Raw genomic sequence first — 19,124 nt, forward strand, 5'->3', positions numbered from 1 at the left:
CATACTCAACCAGCTGTCAACAAACACCCCCAGGTCCTTTTCTGCTAGGCAGCTTCCCAGCCACCCTTCCCCCAGCCTGTAGCATTGCATGGGGTTGTTGTGACCCAAATGCAGGACCTGGCACACTGAGCCTTGTTGAACCTCATACAGTTGGCCTTGGCCCATTGGTCCAGCCTATCCAGATCCCTCTGCAGAGCCTTCCTGCCTGACCAACACTCCCCCTGCAACTTGGTGTCATCTGCAAACTTAGGGTGCGCTTGATCCCCCTTGTCCAAATCATTGATAAAGATATTAAACAGCACTGGCCCTGATACTGAGCCCTGGGGAAGAGCACTTACTTGTGACTGGTGCCAACTGGATGTAACTCCAGTCACCACCACTGTTTGGGGCTGGCCATCCAGTCAGTTTTACCCAGTGTAAAGCTTAAGCTTGTCCAAGCCATGAACTGCTGCTTTCTGTAGGAGAATGCTGTGGGAAACAGTGTCAAAGGCTTTACTAAAGTCTAGGTATGCACTATCTACAGCCTTTCCCTCATTCAGTAAAGGGGTCACCTTCTCATAGGAGATCAGGTTTCTCAAGCAGGACCTGCCTTTCATAAACTCATATGGACTGGGCCTGGTTGTACTGTACGTGCCATGCGAGGCACTCAAGATGATCTGCTCTGTAACCTTCCCTGGCACCGAGGTCAGGCTGAAGTTCTCTGGATCCTCCTTCTGGCCCTTCTCATAGATGGGCATCACATTTGCTAACTTCCAGTCAACTGGGACCTCCCCGGTTAGCCAGGTCTGCTGATAAACGATTGAAAAGTGGCTTGGTGACCACTTCCAGCAGCTCCCTCGGTATTCTTGGGTGGATCCCATCTGTCCCCATAGACTTGTGTGTGTCTAAGTGGGTAGCAGGCTGCTAACCATTTCCCTTTGGATTATGGGAGTTTCATTCTGTTCCCCATCCCTGTCTTCCAGCTCAGGAGGTTGGGTAAATACTAATATGATACATCAACATTTCAAATAAATAGTTGAATAACAATATTAACTTCAACCTGTTCAACTCAGAAATAGCTTCTCATGTTATGTATACCAGTAGTAAACCTGTGTATGACTGCTAGCCTTTTCTCCCCCTCCTATTTTGTCTGTTTGACAGTATTTCCTAGTTATTTTGTGTGTATTTGCCGAATGACTCACTAGAGTGTGTGAAAACTGTAGCGTATGACTTCAGACATTGACAAGAGAAGCCTAAGTGCAGATGTAGTATTTGAAACCATCCTAAACTTCTAGAAAAGAAATGTCACTGTCATCAAGTGATGGATCTGAAATGGTGCTTCTCGGCTCATGTTAACAAAAGTTTCTCCATCTTGCTCTGTAAGCCTAGGATAAGCTTCTGAACTAGAAAAGTGTGCAGCTACCTCCACTGAGCCCCAACCATTTCCACTAACTTTATTGTGAGAACTGCAGCTCCCCTGCAAGGCTGGTTCCTTCCAGCTTGGAGGCCTGCATGGTGCTGATGGTTACCTGCTGGTTCGTAACCAGCCATTCTGTTGATGATTTTTTTTTTTTTAAAAGAACAAACTTATTTGCACATTGGCTGTCCTTGTGAGGAACTTTAAATTGCCTCTATTTTGAGCAGAGCTGCTCCTATGATGTCAGTGTATGCTCTTAAAAAGGGAGAACATCAGTGAAGATGCAGCTTGATTTGTGTAGGATCAATTCTCAGGGCTTAGTTTACTTTGCCCACTTGACAAAATAACTGGGAATACTTGGGGCAATTTCAAATTACTGTGTAGTTAACACAGAGCCAGGGAAACCTCCCTTTTCTGGGTTTATTCTCTTAGACACTGGTGAAAGCTTTTTTTTCTTTTTAAGAGAGTGAGTTTGAAAACTTCTTATCATTGATGCTTTATTAGATGTCATAAAATTTTCCAGGATCTGTGTTTGTTATAGTCAAGGCAAGAAATGGAATCAAGTTCTGGATGATAATACAGAGGGCTGTTACTAAATCTTAGGCCTGTCTTTAGGAGGACCTGATTTTCCTGGCACCCTAGTGGAAAGGAACTGAAAGCTGAAAAAAAACCCCGTTTTCTTGCCTTTTTTAAAACAACTTCCTGGATTCTCTGTTATTGGCTTAATACCGAGGACTGTAAAATGCCAGAAGATGCTGTGGAAAAATCTGGCTAAACCTGTTGACTTTTTCCACAAGAGCTTGACAATGGCCATAAAACATTTGTCTTTGATCTTCAGAGCATTTTAGCAGTTCTCTTGGGGGCAATCAAATTTCATGCCAACTTTAAGTGTGTCGTGAAGGGTTTTTAATGTCTTGTGCTCATGTGTCATTAGGCCTCATTCTCATAATGCTCTCTCTTTTCTTGGAGGGACAGGTTACAGGTCATTAAAGATACATGGCTGTTTGTGTGTGGAAAGAATCCCCTGCCAGCTTAGTGCAAATAGGTTTGCTGTGTGTATAAAAAATGTATCTAGGGGAAGGTTTCCACAACATGAGGAAATGGCATTTCAGGGGTACAGGAGCATCAGCAGCAATGTTCTTGGTCTTTTTCAGGAGAGTGCGCAACCTCCGAAGAAAATGCACAGCTACTTTAGCTAGTATTTTGACGGTGGTTTTCTGTCACAACAAAGTCAGGATTAGGTTCATCCTTGAACCTCCGAATGTTTCTGTTTGTCCTCATTTTTGTGTGTGTTTTTCGTGTAAAGCTGGGAGAGAAAAATCAGATTCTTTCTGGACCACCTTTTTGTTATCAAGGCACCGCAGATGTAAAGACCACACTAGAAAATTTCTGGAAAAATAATCATTGCTTCAGAACCAGCCTCTTGGTAGTATGTGTGATGATCTGCTAGTAATTTAATATTCATTATACAAACTGATAAAAGAGTAGTAGCAGTGTAATGTCCCCTAACGTTTCTGTAAGCCTGTGTTAAATTTTCTCACTTAATGAATCATTTGGGGGCTGGAGGAATTGCTAAAATAGAAGGAAAGACTTTGAGAATGACCCATCACTACTTTTTATGCAGGAGGGTACCTTGAGAGGTATTTTTCAGTTGTTTTCACTTTTTTCATGGCTGTATTTCAGAAATCTCTTTTTAGGTCTCATAGGCAAATTCTACGAGACAGTCTTGAGGATGGGGGAAGAAACATGTGAATTGAAGCTTTCTGACTGAAGAGCTTTTTCATTCACTTTTAATGAGACTATTTCCAGTTGTTTTTAAGGAGAGTGATTTATGTAACGAGACACTTTAAAAACGGCTTCTCATTCCTTTCAGCTGACTTCTTATCAGTAATAAAGTGGCTAATTTTGTAGTCATCTGTATCCAGTGGGAAAAATAATGATCTGAGTTTCTCAACAGGAAAAACCTTTGAGCTGTTTTTATAAACCAGAAAGGAAAAACAAAACAAACAAACAAAAAAACCCTACCCCAACCAAAACAGGGTGCAGCCTCTTTCATTCCATCTAACTATTCAGGGAGCGTGGGCTGAGATTTGTACATCTCAGTAAGCACATATGAAGTGTGTTTTGATGTCCATTCTGTATCTTGATTGTGGCTTTTGTACTTGAGAATTTCTTCTGGGTAAAAGTTCAGAATCTTATTGCTTCTCTTCCATCAGTGTCAGTGTATGCTGGTATGTGTGTTCAGGCTAAAACTAGTCTTAATTTCAGCCTACTTACACTGACCTTATTACTTTGTCAAAGCAGCCCTCAAGACAGTCTGTAATGCAAGCCTTTTTTTGTTGTTTTAAGTGCAATTTTATTTATTTCTTGGTTGCAGTCATTTTGTTGAAATCTTAATCTAGTCATATATACAGGTATTTTAGAAATGTCTCTAAGGGACAATACTCTAAATCCATGAACCATTATTGTCTGATAAGTGTCTTGCTCTTCTGTGCAGCCAGCCAGTGCATTCAAAGGTAGCTTAATTGCCTGCCTGGCATTGTGGCTGGAACTGAACTGTTTCTGCTTTACAAGTGCTGTGTTGGTGGAAGATACTGTTTTCCCTCTTTGAAAGTTACCTGCAGCACGGAGGTAGTGTACTGGTAAGCTGTTGGGGACTACATGTGAAGTTGCTAATCTGCATCAGAGCCAAGTCAGGCTGGTTGCAGTTAATGCTGAAAGCAGTTTGAACTGGCAGGCTTCACACTGAAGCAGATGTGGGGTGTAGTTGTTGCTGATGGCAGAAATGTGGCAGTGTTAATATCCAGCTGGTAGTGACAAGAGGAGCTGGTTGTGTCCAGTTACTCTTGACACCCTCTTTCAGATCTGGTGATGTGTGCCTGAGTCAGGTTTGTGAAGTATCTGCTGTTTCTGTTCCCTTCATTAGAAATTTCAGACTGTTCTTCCAATGATAAAACATTAGTAGGGATCTAAGCTTAGAAATGTCGACTTGGCATCCCAGCCTTTGGGTCCAGTGTTACCCATACTAAACTCCAGTGGCTATTTCTAGACAACGGCTGACTTGCTCTTTGCCTCACTGGCGTTCCAATTGTGAATTTTACTCATGCCTTTTTAAAGCCATCTGAAGCCCAGTCCTGCTCTCTTAACTCCTGCAGCTTTTTAGCAGAAAGAGGACCAGCTGTCCTTTTGTTCTTATGCTTTTTCTGGTTGTGACCTGTTTGCACCCTAAATTCTTTCTGGTTTTAACAGGAGCTCTCATGTCACAGGTGACCCAAGGCAATGGCTAACTGCAAAACAGTTGCTCGTATGAAACAGCCGCCTGTGGTGGCTTGCTACATTGCACAACAATTTTTAAGGTCCTAGCCTACAGCAGATGAGACCTCCAAAATATTTTTAAACTATATAAAGCCTTTAAATATTGAAAGATTTCCACACAGGGCGCTCTCAGATCTCCTGCCTTCTTGAAGGCTCCTAATTAAATCTGCTAAGGAGACTGCTGTATTGAAATAGTTAAACCTTTTATTTTCCAGAAGTTTTTAAGATTATTGATCTCTTACATCAACTTTTGATCTTGATTATCTGATGAAGTGCTTGGCCAGCAGTTCAGCAAGCCAGACCAAAAGGGAGGTATGGCGAGTCTTAGGTCTCCACCACAGAGACAGGGTATCTTGTTGGGCTTCTGCTGTGTTAATCTCTCATCTGGCCACTCCCAATTCTAGCAGTGAATTACGATCAAAGCATAAGTGACAGGTTCTTAGAAATCCTCATGTTTATCTGTTAGAGCTACGCTATTTTGAGTCCACTGGAGAGTTTTTAATTTTATTTCTAGAGACAACTTTATTTCAAACAATTAAGGGTGGGATGAGTCAGAAGGAGGAGATGGTAGGGACTATATATGTTTGCAGAATGCAGAGTGTGTAGATATATTGCCACTCCTAGCTATGGTAGGAAAAGCATGGAAAAAAAAATAAGTCTTCAGATTTTCTCCTATAAATGTCTGTCTTGACTGCAAGAGGCTGTTTTGCCCTCTTTATTGTGCCTTAATCTTGTCGTATTTCTTACATTGCCATGCAAGAGCTTTAGAAAGGAGGAGGTGAGAAGTTTCTTTCATTCTCCCTCTCCGCTGAGGTGGTTTAACCAGGGTTAAGAAGAAATTTCAAAACCAGAAACCCCAGCAATCTACTTAAATGTCTTTTCCTTTGTTTTGTATAACTTGTTCTTTCCTTTAGTTCAGTGAGTTTTTGCTGCATCTGTATTCCTCAGCCTCAGAAGTACTGAATCCAAGCAGCTGTTCCTTCTTCTTTCGTGTTTTCTTCCTCTGTTTGTCAGAGACTGACAAGATGCAGATTTAATTCTTGGCTCTGACAGTCAGGCTCACTGAAACCACTGACTTCTGCTGAGGTGTCTCAAAAGCAGCAGCAATGAATCCTGCCAGCTCCCGGTTCTCAAAGATGCACCATGTTTAGCATCAGTGGCCGTCAGGTTTGGGGCAGATTCTCACAAAGTTGTGTAGTGATCCCCAGCAGTGGTTTCCAGCCTATTTGTGCCAGGCCTCTAAATGGCAAATCAATGCAGGTACTGTTACCTGCTTTTTTTTTTTTTTTAATGAAATTAGAGTATTAAATTTTCTTGTTCTGCTTGCCAGACAAATTTAAAAGAGGAGGGGTTTTTTTGCATTTAACTTATCCTGTATCTTTGCCCTGTACTTAAGTTATACTATAACATGCAAGATGTGGTTCCCACAGCAACTAGCCCAGCCGTGCATTTCTTTTGCCTCTAGGGGCATGTAAAATTCCGGCTGTAATACCCTGCATTTATCTGTGATCTTGTTCTAAACAAGCTTTCCTTTCTGCTCAGGTTTTCATACCCTTCTTTGCTTCAGCCCCATGTGCTGAAGCACTAAGCAGTGTCACTGACAACTGTCACATAGATACTTTCTTCCTCTCCTGAGGAGAAACATTAATGGCATTTAAGAAGCCTGCTTCTATAAGTGCTTGCTGATGTAGGTGAGGTCAAAGAAACACGCTCTGGATTTGGAGCAGGAAGCATTGATGTTTGTGGTGGCTTGCTGTTGAAAGTGAATCAGTGGAACAATTAGGACTTCTTGCCCCGAGGGTGCGATTACACAGAAGTTTTCTCCAGCAGCGAAGCTGGTTTAAGAAGTCCCTGGCTGCTTTGGTCTCCACCCTGCCTGGAAAACTGGATTACCAATTACTGCAGTGATCTCATTTACAGTATGGCTTCGTAAGCAGATGTGTTGGCACAACAGGGAGGTGGTGAACTGTGGAACTCTTTAATCTCATTTTGCTGCTGAAGAAAACACAGAATAGTACAGAGTGTTGGAGGAGACAGTTTTACTGGGTACATGTGTGGGGTGCAAGACAGGATTGCGTTTGCTAGGTTTCAAGAAAGTCCATTGCAAATGGTCTGCCTGATGTCAGTGTACAAAACCCGAATATCCCTCTCTTAGAAATTCAGGGAATTGGACTGTTCATGGGTTTCTTGAGTCTTCATTGCTCAGGTACTGCTATCGTGGGTGGAAATCAGCTACTTGCTGCTGGAAAGTTGGAACTGGCTTCTGTGGATAGAGCCAGGCCTAACTGGATATTCTCTAGCCATGCCAAAAATGGGAGAGACGAACTGTGGGGCTTCCTCCTCTTCACTCCTGGGGGGCAGTGGAGGGAGCAACGGGATGTCCGTCCAGCTGCACAAACGGAACAGACGTGAGTCTGCCTGCTGCAGAGCTGGTGTGAGCCAGAAGGACTCTAGAAACAGTTGCTCACTGCATGTTTGTCTTTGACCTGCAGTAGTTACAGGTTGGGTTTTATCAAGTGAGGGTAACTTGATGTACAGCTTGTTCCCTGTGACTTCCACTGTCATTAGGAGCTATTGCAGTAGCAGCTTTCAGGGCAGACTAGGAAGCTTGCGAATTTGAGCAGGAAACCACTTAACCTTCAATTTGCTGCGCAATTTGCAGAGAGTTTGTGCTTTACTAAGTAGATGTAGTATGATTTGCAATTGGACTCAGAATATACTAAGACACTTTAATTAATGATTAATAATAAATAATGGTAAATGCTTTATTGGATTGCACAATATCTTGTAGGCTTCCTGTTGATGTGCTGCACAGTGTATATTTCATGGGTAGGAATTTGTTTGTAGCCACATTTTTTTCCGCATCAGTCTTTAAATGTCCTCTCCTATCTTCTGTCTTTTGTTGGGCATTGAGATCAGTTGCTCATCACTAGATTTCTTTAAGCATCCTTATTAGTGACAGCAGTATTTACACTTACATTTAGGCTCCAGTTCTGGCTCTTCTCTGTGTCTCATTTTGTCTTTTCCTGATATGCTTCCCCTTCAGGGTTTGGAGGAGCTTTCCAGTCAGCCTCAGCCAAACTTAATTTCTTTTTCTCTCTTAAGGCTTACCCTCCTGTTCTGTGAATCTGTAGGTTCTACTTGTGCATTTCTAATGAGAAAAACCATGAGGAAACTGTTGTAATTAAACCTAGTGCCATGTATAATACACACCAGAGTACTTCACAGTGTTACCAAGAATAGTTGTATTCTAAGGAGAAATAGAAGATTTTTTTTCTTCTTTTTTTAAAAAAAGACATTGTAGTGTGTTGTGTTTTTTTGTTGTTCTTGAAAATCTTGTAACTGTTCTCTAATACAATGTTGGGTGCCTTATTTCCCATGAGAACCTCATCTTCTACCCTTTAGATTATGGGAGGCTTCTGTCTTGCACAATGAGATTGAACATTTTGCACATGGAGCACAAATCCCTACTGAAACTGTATTTAAGCAGAGATTCAGCTATGTTCAGATGTGCTGTTACTTCCCCAGTTACTCTTAAACTGGTTTGGAGGCTGGCTCGGAAACTGGCAGTATGGAGAATCACGCTGGTGTTTCAAAACAGCATGATCAATTTGTAAAGTGCATGCTGTTGTGTAGATCAGATCTTTGTCCCAGTTCAGCTGAATTAGTTTCCAGTTAATTTCTAGCAGTTAATGTATTGCTGGATTGGGAACAGGCCACTTTGTGTGAAACAGTCATTTTTCCCCTTAGGCTAAGGATAGGGCTGCTAATCTGTTGTTCAAGTGTAACACAGTTGGTGTGAGAAAATTTGTCTGCATCCTAAGGCAGTGGAGGCCTTACCCTAGTGTGTCACATGTTTAACTGAGATCCTTGGGAGCAACTTTGCATTGAATTTAGCGGCCTGATGCTGAAATCCCATCTCTGCCTTCTAGCAGAAAGGGTTTTCCATGATGGCGAATCTCCCATGACTTCTGCTTTCAAAGTAGCTTAGTGCTTCGCTATGGGTTTCTGCTTGGGGATCTGGGTATTCAGTTGCTCCATGTCATGCTTCCCAAGCTAGAATGCCAGAAGGTTTCGAACGCGGCTCAAAGCAGTGCGTGGAAATGCATTTTGGCTTCTTTTTTCATATTCCATGGTGCTGTGCTTTATGAAGTTGCAATTGAGTTGGGAGTTAGTACCAACTCCCAAATATATTGATCTGTGAGGTGGAAACATCACAACTTTTGTGTCATGGTGCCAGCAGCAAAACTTTTTTCCCCCTGTGCAGACAAAGTAGGGATGATCCAAATAACACTTTCTTCAACAAGGCGATGGCTCTTGGGTTGCTTTTCTGCCGTTTCCTGAACTAAGCATTTTGCTGATAGACTTTTTGCTGTTCTCCTGTCTGTAGAAGACTGGAAAATTCCTCTACTTCTTTGATCATCTTAATGTGAAAGTGGTTTTTAAAAACATGCCTAAAAAGTGGCAGGCTGGGCTGGGAGCAGATATAGCATGGGTGTGAATCAGCCCTTTCACAACGAAGGCTGGTTCTCTGCGTGCCCTCTGGTCTGTCTGACCCCCACCCCCTTTTCTGGGTTAAATACAACCTTTAACTTGGCTAAATGCAGGATTTTTTGACCAGACGCATTTGAGCACCATATGATCTGCCTCCTCATGTTCTCTGAGCCCTTTGCAGGAGAAGGGAGATGTTTGTGAACAAAGTCTGCTAACAGAGTTGTGGGTGGGAAGAGGACAAAACGAGTACGTGAAGAACCACATATTTTCACTGGACTTACAAAACAAGTGACAGTTTGTTCTCCAGATAAAGGCACATTTGAGTTGGAAAAACCTGAACAGTGAAAGTGGAGGGTGGTTTTGGTGGTTTTTTTCTTAGATGTCACAAATTTTGTTCAAAAAAAGAAGCATTGAGGCTTGTAAGCACATACTTTTTAAATACGAATACGTGACAGGCTGAATCCCAGGTGAGTCTTCGTGACACACAAAAGAGGATCCTTTTCTCAGACGTTAGAACCTAAAGGCGAGAGGTTTTACTCCTTTTTCTTTTGGTAGAGGTAATCTTGCTTCCATGCATGAAGTCCAGTGTATGTTAAAACCACTGAGCCTTTGGCTAATTAATTAAGACCCATGTCAAAAGTCATTGGAGATGAGTGTGTTTGTGTGCTCAGGTAGGCTAAAGGAAGGCTGAACACTGCTACGAGTATTCTTGCATAAAAGTTGGGGGGATGTTAGGCAACTTCACTTCTATGTTTTTTCGTTTTCCTTGTTTTTTCTTTTGTTTTGTTAGTGTCTGCTCTGTTAAGATCATGTCTTCTGCAGATGCCTTGAACCAAGCAAAGGTTTTTGGGAAGAGGAAGCTGGAGGTGCCCTTTAGAGCAGCCAAGGAGCTGATCTAATTGCTTGCTGCTGATGAAAGGGGTTTCCTCCCCCATTCACAAATGTGTTCTCCCTCCTTCCTCCTCCTCTTCGTTTGCTCTGAAACTCATCTGTTCAGAGGTTATGCTCACTAACAACCAAACATAGCTTTTGTTTGTTTGTTTTTCTCAGTTTATTTTTTGGTGGATTTAGTAGGTGGCTTGGTGTACAGTGTGAGGACAAGTGCTGGTGGGCTGGAGAAGGTGGAAAGTGCGTGGCTGGGCAGTGGGCTCTCCTGACTGCAGCTAGCTGTTAGAATAACTCGGCATGTACCGTTTCCCACAAACTAAGGGACACCATGCACCCATGTAATTGTTTCCTGTGCAGTTTGAACTGTGCAAAAGAAGCCTTTCCACATGGTGTGCATATTCAAATCTTGTAGCCTTTTTTTTATTTCCTGTGAGAATCTAAATGTTTTCACTTACCAAAGTATTTTACTGATCTGCATGATTGTTTTGGCCTAGAAATTCAGATGGGATAGTTAATAAAACAAATTTTAAGGGGGGAAGGGTTTTTTCCCACCCTTCAGATTCCAGTAGACAAGAAAAAAACCACCCAAACCCCAAAATATCCGTTGTATTTTTCCACTTGCTTCAAGAATTTACGATGTGGGACTTGTAATCTCCCCGTTGACCAAATTCATGAGAGTAAGTTTCTCTAGATTTTGCTGTTCTTCAGATATAAAATTTTTTTTTTTTGATTGCAAGTTAGGAAGAATGAACTTTTTCTAAACTTTTCTAAAACTTTTTAACTCGGCTTTTCTAAGCTAGTACTAAGATGTTCCTTTCCTGTAAGCTTACTCTTCAAAGACAATCAAAGCTGGAACTTTGCTTTGCAGTTGTGCCTGCTTTTCTGATTTTTGAAGAGCTTTGCAGTACTGCTGACACTGCTTGGTGTCCGTAGCTGTGGAAACCCTACTACCTGACTATCCAGTCATTAAACTGTAGAAACCCAAGTTTGAAGGGGCTAAGCATCCCATACTGGAGCAAGAATAATATAGTTCTGAGAACACTGTCTTCAGTCCAGATGCTGATAAAAAGAATACCGTACTCAATGTATCATGAAAACAGAACCTTGCACCAGAGGCATGTTACTAGTCATTGATTCCATTTATTCCTGGGTCCGATTCAAAGGGGTGGTTTGCTCTATAAAACATGGTTTGTCATGCAAGATGATGTAATTCACACCATGGTTGGGAGAAGGACTAAGTATGATGTTTCTAGGGAAGGATCTAAGCTATTCCAGTTTTGTACACAGTGAAGAAGTGACTTATTGTCAGAATGCAGCCTCATTTGTTCTCTAGTTACTTTCATTATTTTTCTGTTAGGGTAGTGTCAACCCTTAACATACTAGATTTTTCCTGCTATTCCTCTGCATAGAGTTTGTAAGAGCTGAAAAGGAGAATCTAACCTTATGAAGCTTGTTGCCTTATGTTTGTGAGTCCTGGCAGACCCCTGCTTTTTCCATTTCCCCCTCCTGCTTCTCCAGTACTTGGTACTAAAACAGCTGTGGTGTGGGTATCTACTTAAAAATCTTCTAAGATCCTGTGTATGTATACTTTAAATTTTGACTTGTTCAAATAACTTCTCAGTTACTCGTGATAACAGGGATTTTGCAGCCCACCTTGAGGATCTGCACCCCTGTAAGGCTCATGTGTGAGGCATGCGTTGTTGCCTTGCCTTTCCTGCAGCAAAGGCTTCAGCTACTTTGATCCTAACCATTGATGCTTCCCCTCCCAATGAATTCCTCGGATTTTTATATTAAGTGATGATAAAGTATACTTAGATGTGATATGAAGCAGTTCTCATTTAAACTAAGGTATCTTACTCTTTTTCTTTAGGCTCCGTTTTGGATATTATAAAGCACATTGTGGCCAAAGGAGAACACAAGACTGGTGTCCTGGATGAAGCCTGTATAGCCACAATCCTTAAGGAGGTGCTGGAGGGGCTGGACTACCTGCATAAAAATGGACAAATCCACAGGTATTTTTCATTTTTCTCATCTTTGTACTAAAACATGCCACTGAAACAGAGTAGCTGAGCACATGCAGTCTCATCCCACAGTGAGCTGTGAGGGCATGGAAACATGAAAGTGAAGGCAGGAGCTTAGACAAAACTCAGAATTCAAATGCCTATATAATTACTGCTGCTTTAGGAAATACTATGACTAGGCTGAGTTTGGGTAAACTTTGGGGCATTGAAAGTCCTGATATAGACAGTCTGTTTCCAAAGGTCAGTATCCAGCTGCAAAATAGTTGTTGGAGCTGGAAAACTTCAGCTGGTTTTGTTTCTTGCAGAGCTACAAATCACCAAGAGCACTGCCTTCAAGTCCTGTTTGTCTTTTTTTTTTTTTTTTTAAGGCTAGCTGCGAGATCAACATCATGAAATTTGAATTTGGGTAATTTCATTAAAAAAAAAAAAAACAAACTAGTGGAAAAACTTCTGTAGGCAAAACCCAGTTAACTAATGGTCTGTGATTTGATGGATCACTGAAATGTGTGGGTTTCTGTGCTGCTGTGTTGTTTGGGAGGTATTTTTAAATCATGTTTTCCTCTCCCCTGGTGTTGAGGTGTGGTGTAGTTCAGGAAGAGAGAATACTAAGTCAGTATGTTCTGCCATTAAAAAGAATGAGATTTGCAATCCTAAATATGTGCTGAAAATAGAGTATACTGCTTGTGGGTAATATACATCATTCCAGCCACAGACTGCTGCTGGGAACAACAGCCTTTTCTTTCTTGGGAATTTTGTGAGCTTGGCTCTCCTCTGGTACAATGCCATTATAAGCATTGCTGCTGCTGTGTTGGAGTAAGTTTCTGTCCTGTTATGATAGCTGCGCAAGAAGAGGTAATTCTTTTTGCCAAAACATTATTTTAATTAGAAAAATCCAAGAAGTATTTATTTCATGTTTTAGTCAAACTGACTGGCTTGTGTAGGTTGTTTTGGGTTAAAAACGAAAAAAATGGTTGCAAACAAGGGAAAAGAATTCCACCTGAAGATTTCTTAAATTTTGGTTTCCAGTCTCCATTAAAATTCTGATCTAAGAAGAATGGTTGTCTTCATTGAAGATGGTTTTAATTTCATAGCTGTTTGCTTAACTTTTGGTTTTTGGAGATAAGACTTCAGGCAGTTCTCGGAATTTAGAGTAAAGTGATAGACCACCTTACTTGGTGAGTACATGGTAGTTTTTCCACCTTGTCATAAGTAATTGACAAAGCCATGTTCATCTGTGACTTCCAGTTGATTTGCTCAACTGGTGTAGTTCATCTTCTGGTTTAACAAAATTGAAATATTATGTTAAAGGAGCAGTAACCTGTTAAATGTCAGATTTTCGGGGGAGGTCACATACTGATTTCTGTATTGAAAGAAAGGTTGTTCTGCATTTGACTTGCTGTCGTTAAACAGCAAAAACTAGTAATTGCGGTAAAGATTATAGAGGATATATTCATGTGTGGGTGTTTTTTTTTTCTTTTTTCTTTTTTACTGTACTCAGCAAAAAAGCAAAATGTTCACAGAAAGTTTGAACTGCTTGGTCCGAAGAAAATGTGATTCATATTGAATCATTCAGAAGCAAACAACCAAACCTGCTGTGTCTGTTCTTGTCCTACTCATTGAAGCGTTTTGCCCATTTTTAGGGAACTTCAGGAAAGTAATCAAAGCTGTGTCATTGCCGCAGCTTAAGGTTGCGGTTGCGTCTCACCTACTTTGCATGTGTTGCATCCCTGTATTTTGGGGATGCTCTGACAATTGCATAACATTTTATCAGAAAAAGCGTTTGTATTACCTCATTGTGTTGGGGCATGGTGGTCTGGGGAATTTGGAGAAGTGGTAATGGTCATGATACAGAAGGAAAGTTGTGTAGTTTTCTGCCTGTGATGCAGAGGATGGGTTTTTAACTGTTGGCAGAAAGTGGCTTACATGCCTTTGAGGGATGGAACATGTTTCCTTAATGGAGTTAATCACGTGTCTTGCGTTTTATCCAGATGTGTATACACTGCTGAGAAAAACACAAAGTTGTAGTGCACATGGGACCTTTCCTCATACATGGGGATATCTATATGGTTTTCTCATTTTGCTTAATGCTAGGGGTCATAATATTGGTCGTGCCTGATGGGTAAGGCAGGTGGAAATCTTGCAGTTGTGCCAGAGATGCTCTGAGAGGAAGTGTTTAAAATAACTAAACTTTGGTCCCATGGGTCAGCTTAAAGTATCTGGCTCTAAAGGAAATGACACCAGGTGATGGCTGAGCTGCTGAATATAGTGTCTGCGATGTGGAGCAGCTGTGCCTTGGGGTAAACTTCAGGGCAAAGCAAGGTCAGCTGTGAGGGGTCAAAATGGAAGGTCTTTGGTAAGACCTGGAACAACCAACCCAAAGCAAGCAGCCATCTGGCAGAGCAAAGTGTTCAGTTGGTTCCACTAAATATCACAACTCCATTTGTATTACACCTAGGTGAAAATGACTTGATAAAGTTAGAGACACAGGATGGGTGAATTAATGTAGTTAGCACATCTGAAGTTGGACAACCAGGCTGGTGGCAGAGCCCAAAGGGATGTAATTTTGGACCCAACTGTAATTTTGTGGGTGCTACTGACCTGAAGTGGGGACAGATTGGTACTGCTGTAAATCATCAGTGAGATCAGAGAATATATGTCTGACAGTGGAGCTGCTTGATCCTTTTAAATTATGCATCATGTTAAATGGGTAAATTAAGTTAACACATAGAAAACTGGGTTAATGAAATTCTGCTGCTGCTGATTCTTACTCTCTGTAAGCCTGCCTTGAACTTACTGCCACTTCCAATTAAGGTTTGGGGAGCTGGCTTCGTGTGGAAGTGTAAATCCCTGCTTTGGACTGGCGAGTAGTTTGATAGTATTCTCTAGAGGAGACTAGAAAGCCAAATATCTAGTGAAGGCTTAAATTATAATTTTTTTGGTTTACTTTCCTAATTAACAGCCAAGGTGAAGCTGAGACTTGAGTAGGTGCCATTGTTCAGCCACAAATGCATAAGTTTTCCGCGTTGTCCAAAGTGACTTTTTTTTGCTTTTGTCTTGCGAGGGCTGTTGGGAAGTATCTGAGGCCTTACGGAAAAGACAAAGGAGAAGGCAGAATCTGTTTCGTTTTCATGAAACACTGTATAGCAAGGTAACTATTCCAGATGACCCCTGTCTTACTCTGAAAACAGCACTGCCTCCTGTATCTGGGAGTTGGCAGCTCTCTGCCTTCGTGCCATGTGCCTGTCCCTGGCTGTCTGTCCTGTGCTAGCTGCTGCCATCCCCATTGTGGTGGTCTGTGTAGCATGGTGATCCCAATGACAACTTGAAATCCTAGTGATCCGGCTCATGTTAAGTGGATTAAATACCTGGGCACTGGCCAGTGTGCTGAGGACAGAGGGCCAGACTCGGAAACCTTTGGATGAAGCTGTCATGCAGGAATCTGCTCAGACACATTTTTTTATATAAGTCGAGCAGGACTGATGTGCTACGAGGGGTTGCTCCCAGGCTAACCTTGTCTGGGTGACACACAGGGTATGTTGTACTTCTCCTTTTGGATTCTGATTCCTCTGTGTATTTGGGGATTAGCAGGAGTGTGATGAATGTCTTGGAAATAAAACTAAAGCAAAACCAACCCAAGGGGTTTTATTGCTTAAAAAGACTTGTTGGAGGGAAGTTCCAGGCTTTTTCAGGTGGTGCTCTTCGTGGCAGTCTGATGAATCATGCTGATTAACTGTTATAAAGTCTCTCTGTCTTTCTCCCTATTTTTATCTCTGAGCTTATCTTCTGTTCATGATTAGCTGTTGTGTAACTGAATATTTTAGTCCAGGTGAAATGATACATTGCTCAAATATAACCAGATTCTCCTATTGCTGCATAATGTGATACTCATGCTTTTTTGTAAAAACAAAAAAGCTTAGAAAGTGGTTTAGGGTTGCATCCACTTGAAATATTGGCATGGCAGTGATCCAGCTATTAATTTATTTGTTGCTCTACTTGGGGGCGAGAGGTGCAACAGCACATTTGATATGCTGAATTAGATCAGCTTGTGCCCCCATACATACAGAATGTTTTGGGGTTTTTTTTGGTGTCTTTTCAAAAGCAGTTTTCTGAGCGTGGGGCAGCAGCGTACCATGGCAGCTATTTGAATGTTGCTTTGAAGAGACCCTGGAAAATAATATTCTTGCTGTGCTTTTATGCCAAATATATTAGCTTATTTTTTGGATCTTAGGATGGTTTCGAGACAGGATCAAAGCTTGTCTGCCTCTTCTACCTATATTAAGAGGAAATCATTTTTGAAAAAAAGATGCTTGTATGTGAGCACATACACATCACCAACGCTTGCGTGTGGGTTTCGCAGAAGTGCTCTTCCAGTAGTGAGTTTCAGATTTAAGGTGATGGATATATTTTTGGCAGAACTCAGCTGTCCTACAGAATTCAAGCTTAATTTTCACATAGCTGATTAATGCATTGATTGTAGTGCTGGCAGGTTTTGGGGTTAAACTGGATTTCAGTACGCTTCTGATTATATTGACTACTGAAATACTGTATTTTTTTGTTTCTGTAGCAATACTGTAGGAGAACTTTGCAGCCGTCCTCTCCATAGTGCTATAATCTCGTTTTCAGGAGTCTGTTTTGGAGCTGAAGTTGCGTAGGAGAGAATTGAGGAATGTATAATGGGATGCGGAGCCTTTAATCTCTAATTGCCAGTTTGATTTTTAAGTCAGGACACTGGTAATTTGAAAGCTAGCTATTGCTCAGCTGTGGAAAGTAGAATTTCATGTTCAGAGAAGTGTACTTTGGTCTCTTCTCTCTTCTGGTACAGAATGGGCAGGAATAACCTTTAGAGGCAGTTGTCAATATAAATTTTAAAGCTTTAATTTGTAAACAGTTCAGTAGCCAGAACAATAGAAATGTTACTCTTGGGTGTCTTGATGGGAAGGAAGAAAAAGTGCTGCTCTAGATTGTACTGAGCATTCCCCCCCCCCCTGCCCCCAATTAAACACCTTGCTGTTGCAGCATCAAGGGCCCAAGAACCACAGAGTTGCCACTCTGTAACAGCAGTCAGGCTGGGGTATATTGTGGTGGTTTGGCAAACCAGCATGTTCTCCTGGTGCCTGTTTCTTCCACCGCATCATCCAGAAATTCATTGGTTTTTTTTTTTTTTAAAAAAAATGTTTCCCTGTGGTTGCAGAGAGAAAATACAAACCAGATGTAAATCCTAAATCTGCAGACAACCAGAAACAATAGCTCCTGTGGAGATGGTTTTCCTCAAGGTGGATAAAGACAGCCTTTACTCTGAGACTTAAAACCTTGGCAATGAAAACTGATGGTAAATATCACTGGGATGAAAGCGCAGGAGTGCTGGGGGCCCTGAGGTCATGTCAGTGCCCCAGCCTGCAGGGGCTCCCTGCGTTACAAGGTTCCGTGTCCCGATAATGCCTGAAGCGGAGCGCTTGCTGTATGGCTGTTGCATTCAGGTATCTGTCCCTGTGTCATTCTCCTTGGTCCCAGGTGCTGCCTCTGGATTTTGTCACTGGGTGTCCTCCAGTTACTCAAAATAACTTTGATTTTAGTCCAAGGGAAAAACAACTTTTTGGTACAACTACTGTGCACCTTATTAAAAAGGGGGTGAGTTTTTAGGTCTGTCCATCCACCCCACCCCCCCACTCCCACTCCTGGCTTTGTTTACATGAAGATGAGAAGCAGGAAAGAGATCATCAACAGGAGATGGGGGTCGGGAAGATCTCTGAAAGGTTCAGCAGCAGCAAGGACAGGTTCCGTTCAATGATCCATGACTGAGTTGCACACTCAACTAACATGGTTTCTAGCAATTCCTGTGTTGTCAGGAGCATTTGATATGTGATTTGATATGTTTCCGGGGGAATAATCTTCACTCCCTGTCTGCAGCGTTAATTGTATCAGGTGAAAATGTAACACGCTCTTAGTTTTTGACTTTGAAGAAACCAAGTGCCATTCACAGGTACCTACAACCACTTTGTCTGTGATGTCCTTCTCATGTTACTGCTTTTCTCTGGTGTAGATACTGGGATGAGATCACCCAGTACAGTCCTGCAGCGCATCTCCAGCAGTAGGGTAACTGTTTATATCGCTGGTGTTCATCCTTTCTACTATGATGCATTAAGTGAATAACTCACATCATAAAGATGGCTTTGACTATGGTCCCCTGTTGTAATGCAGGTATTCTGGCCTTCATGGATCCTAAAAGCTGCATGTGTGGAGATGCCTTAAGCATTTATTCAGACCACTGCAGCCTTTTCATTCGTGTCTTATGCTAAAGGATGAGGAAAAGGTCACTTGCTAAATTTGTGTGGTAACAAATTAAGCACACTTGAAAATTTTGCAAGGGTGCATCAGAAATTATTTTTGCATGTTTACTAGATCAAATTATATCCTGTCTTGCAGAGTTCTTACAGAACTTTTAACATTAAAACATTATTTAATACTTTGAAAACCAAAGTGAGACAAAAGCCATGCACATTTAGGACAACAAATAGGGAACTGCCACACATACATTTATCATTTTATGGTAGCCTGGAAAGCATCACCAACTTAGACTGAGTGTGCCAAGAGGACTGTTTCTGTTGTACACATAGCCAATGTTATAACTGCTTTCTCCATTTTATAGGAATAGTTAGATGAAATAAGGAGATCCTTTCCTATGCTGGCTGTGCTTAAAACTGTCATCTTCTAGATGTTGGAGAAGGAAGTTGAGGTGGCAAGTCTCTTGTGAGTCCTGGTCGTCTTGAATTTTTCCTGTGTCATGTTGCAGACATTGCTGAGCAAGAGCTGTGGGTGGCTTCGTAGATAGGGATGGCTCTTGGCTGCGTAGTGGATTGCCTTGGATCTTGTGTGTGTATAGATAGATGTACACTGCTTCTCCAGAACAGGGCTGCTTACTCCTTTTTGGAAATTAAGACTTTTTTGAGCTGCCCTATATCAAAAAGTTTGGGCCATACTTGATCCAAGTTGATGATGTGTTTACTGGAATG

At 41.6% G+C, this 19,124-nt stretch overlaps 1 protein-coding gene across 1 annotated transcript in view; it reads left to right on the forward strand.

The window, feature by feature from the left end:
- The window catches only part of OXSR1 (oxidative stress responsive kinase 1), a 93,582-nt gene that overhangs the window by 31,300 nt on the left and 43,158 nt on the right, over positions 1-19,124 (forward strand). The window contains exon 4 of the mRNA XM_055708349.1: positions 11,964-12,105. Coding sequence (XP_055564324.1) covers positions 11,964-12,105 — 142 coding nt within the window. The remainder of the gene's footprint in view (positions 1-11,963; positions 12,106-19,124) is intronic.

This window comes from Falco cherrug, chromosome 4 (genome assembly GCF_023634085.1).
Source record: "Falco cherrug isolate bFalChe1 chromosome 4, bFalChe1.pri, whole genome shotgun sequence".
In the NCBI taxonomy this organism is placed as follows: Eukaryota; Metazoa; Chordata; class Aves; order Falconiformes; family Falconidae; genus Falco; species Falco cherrug.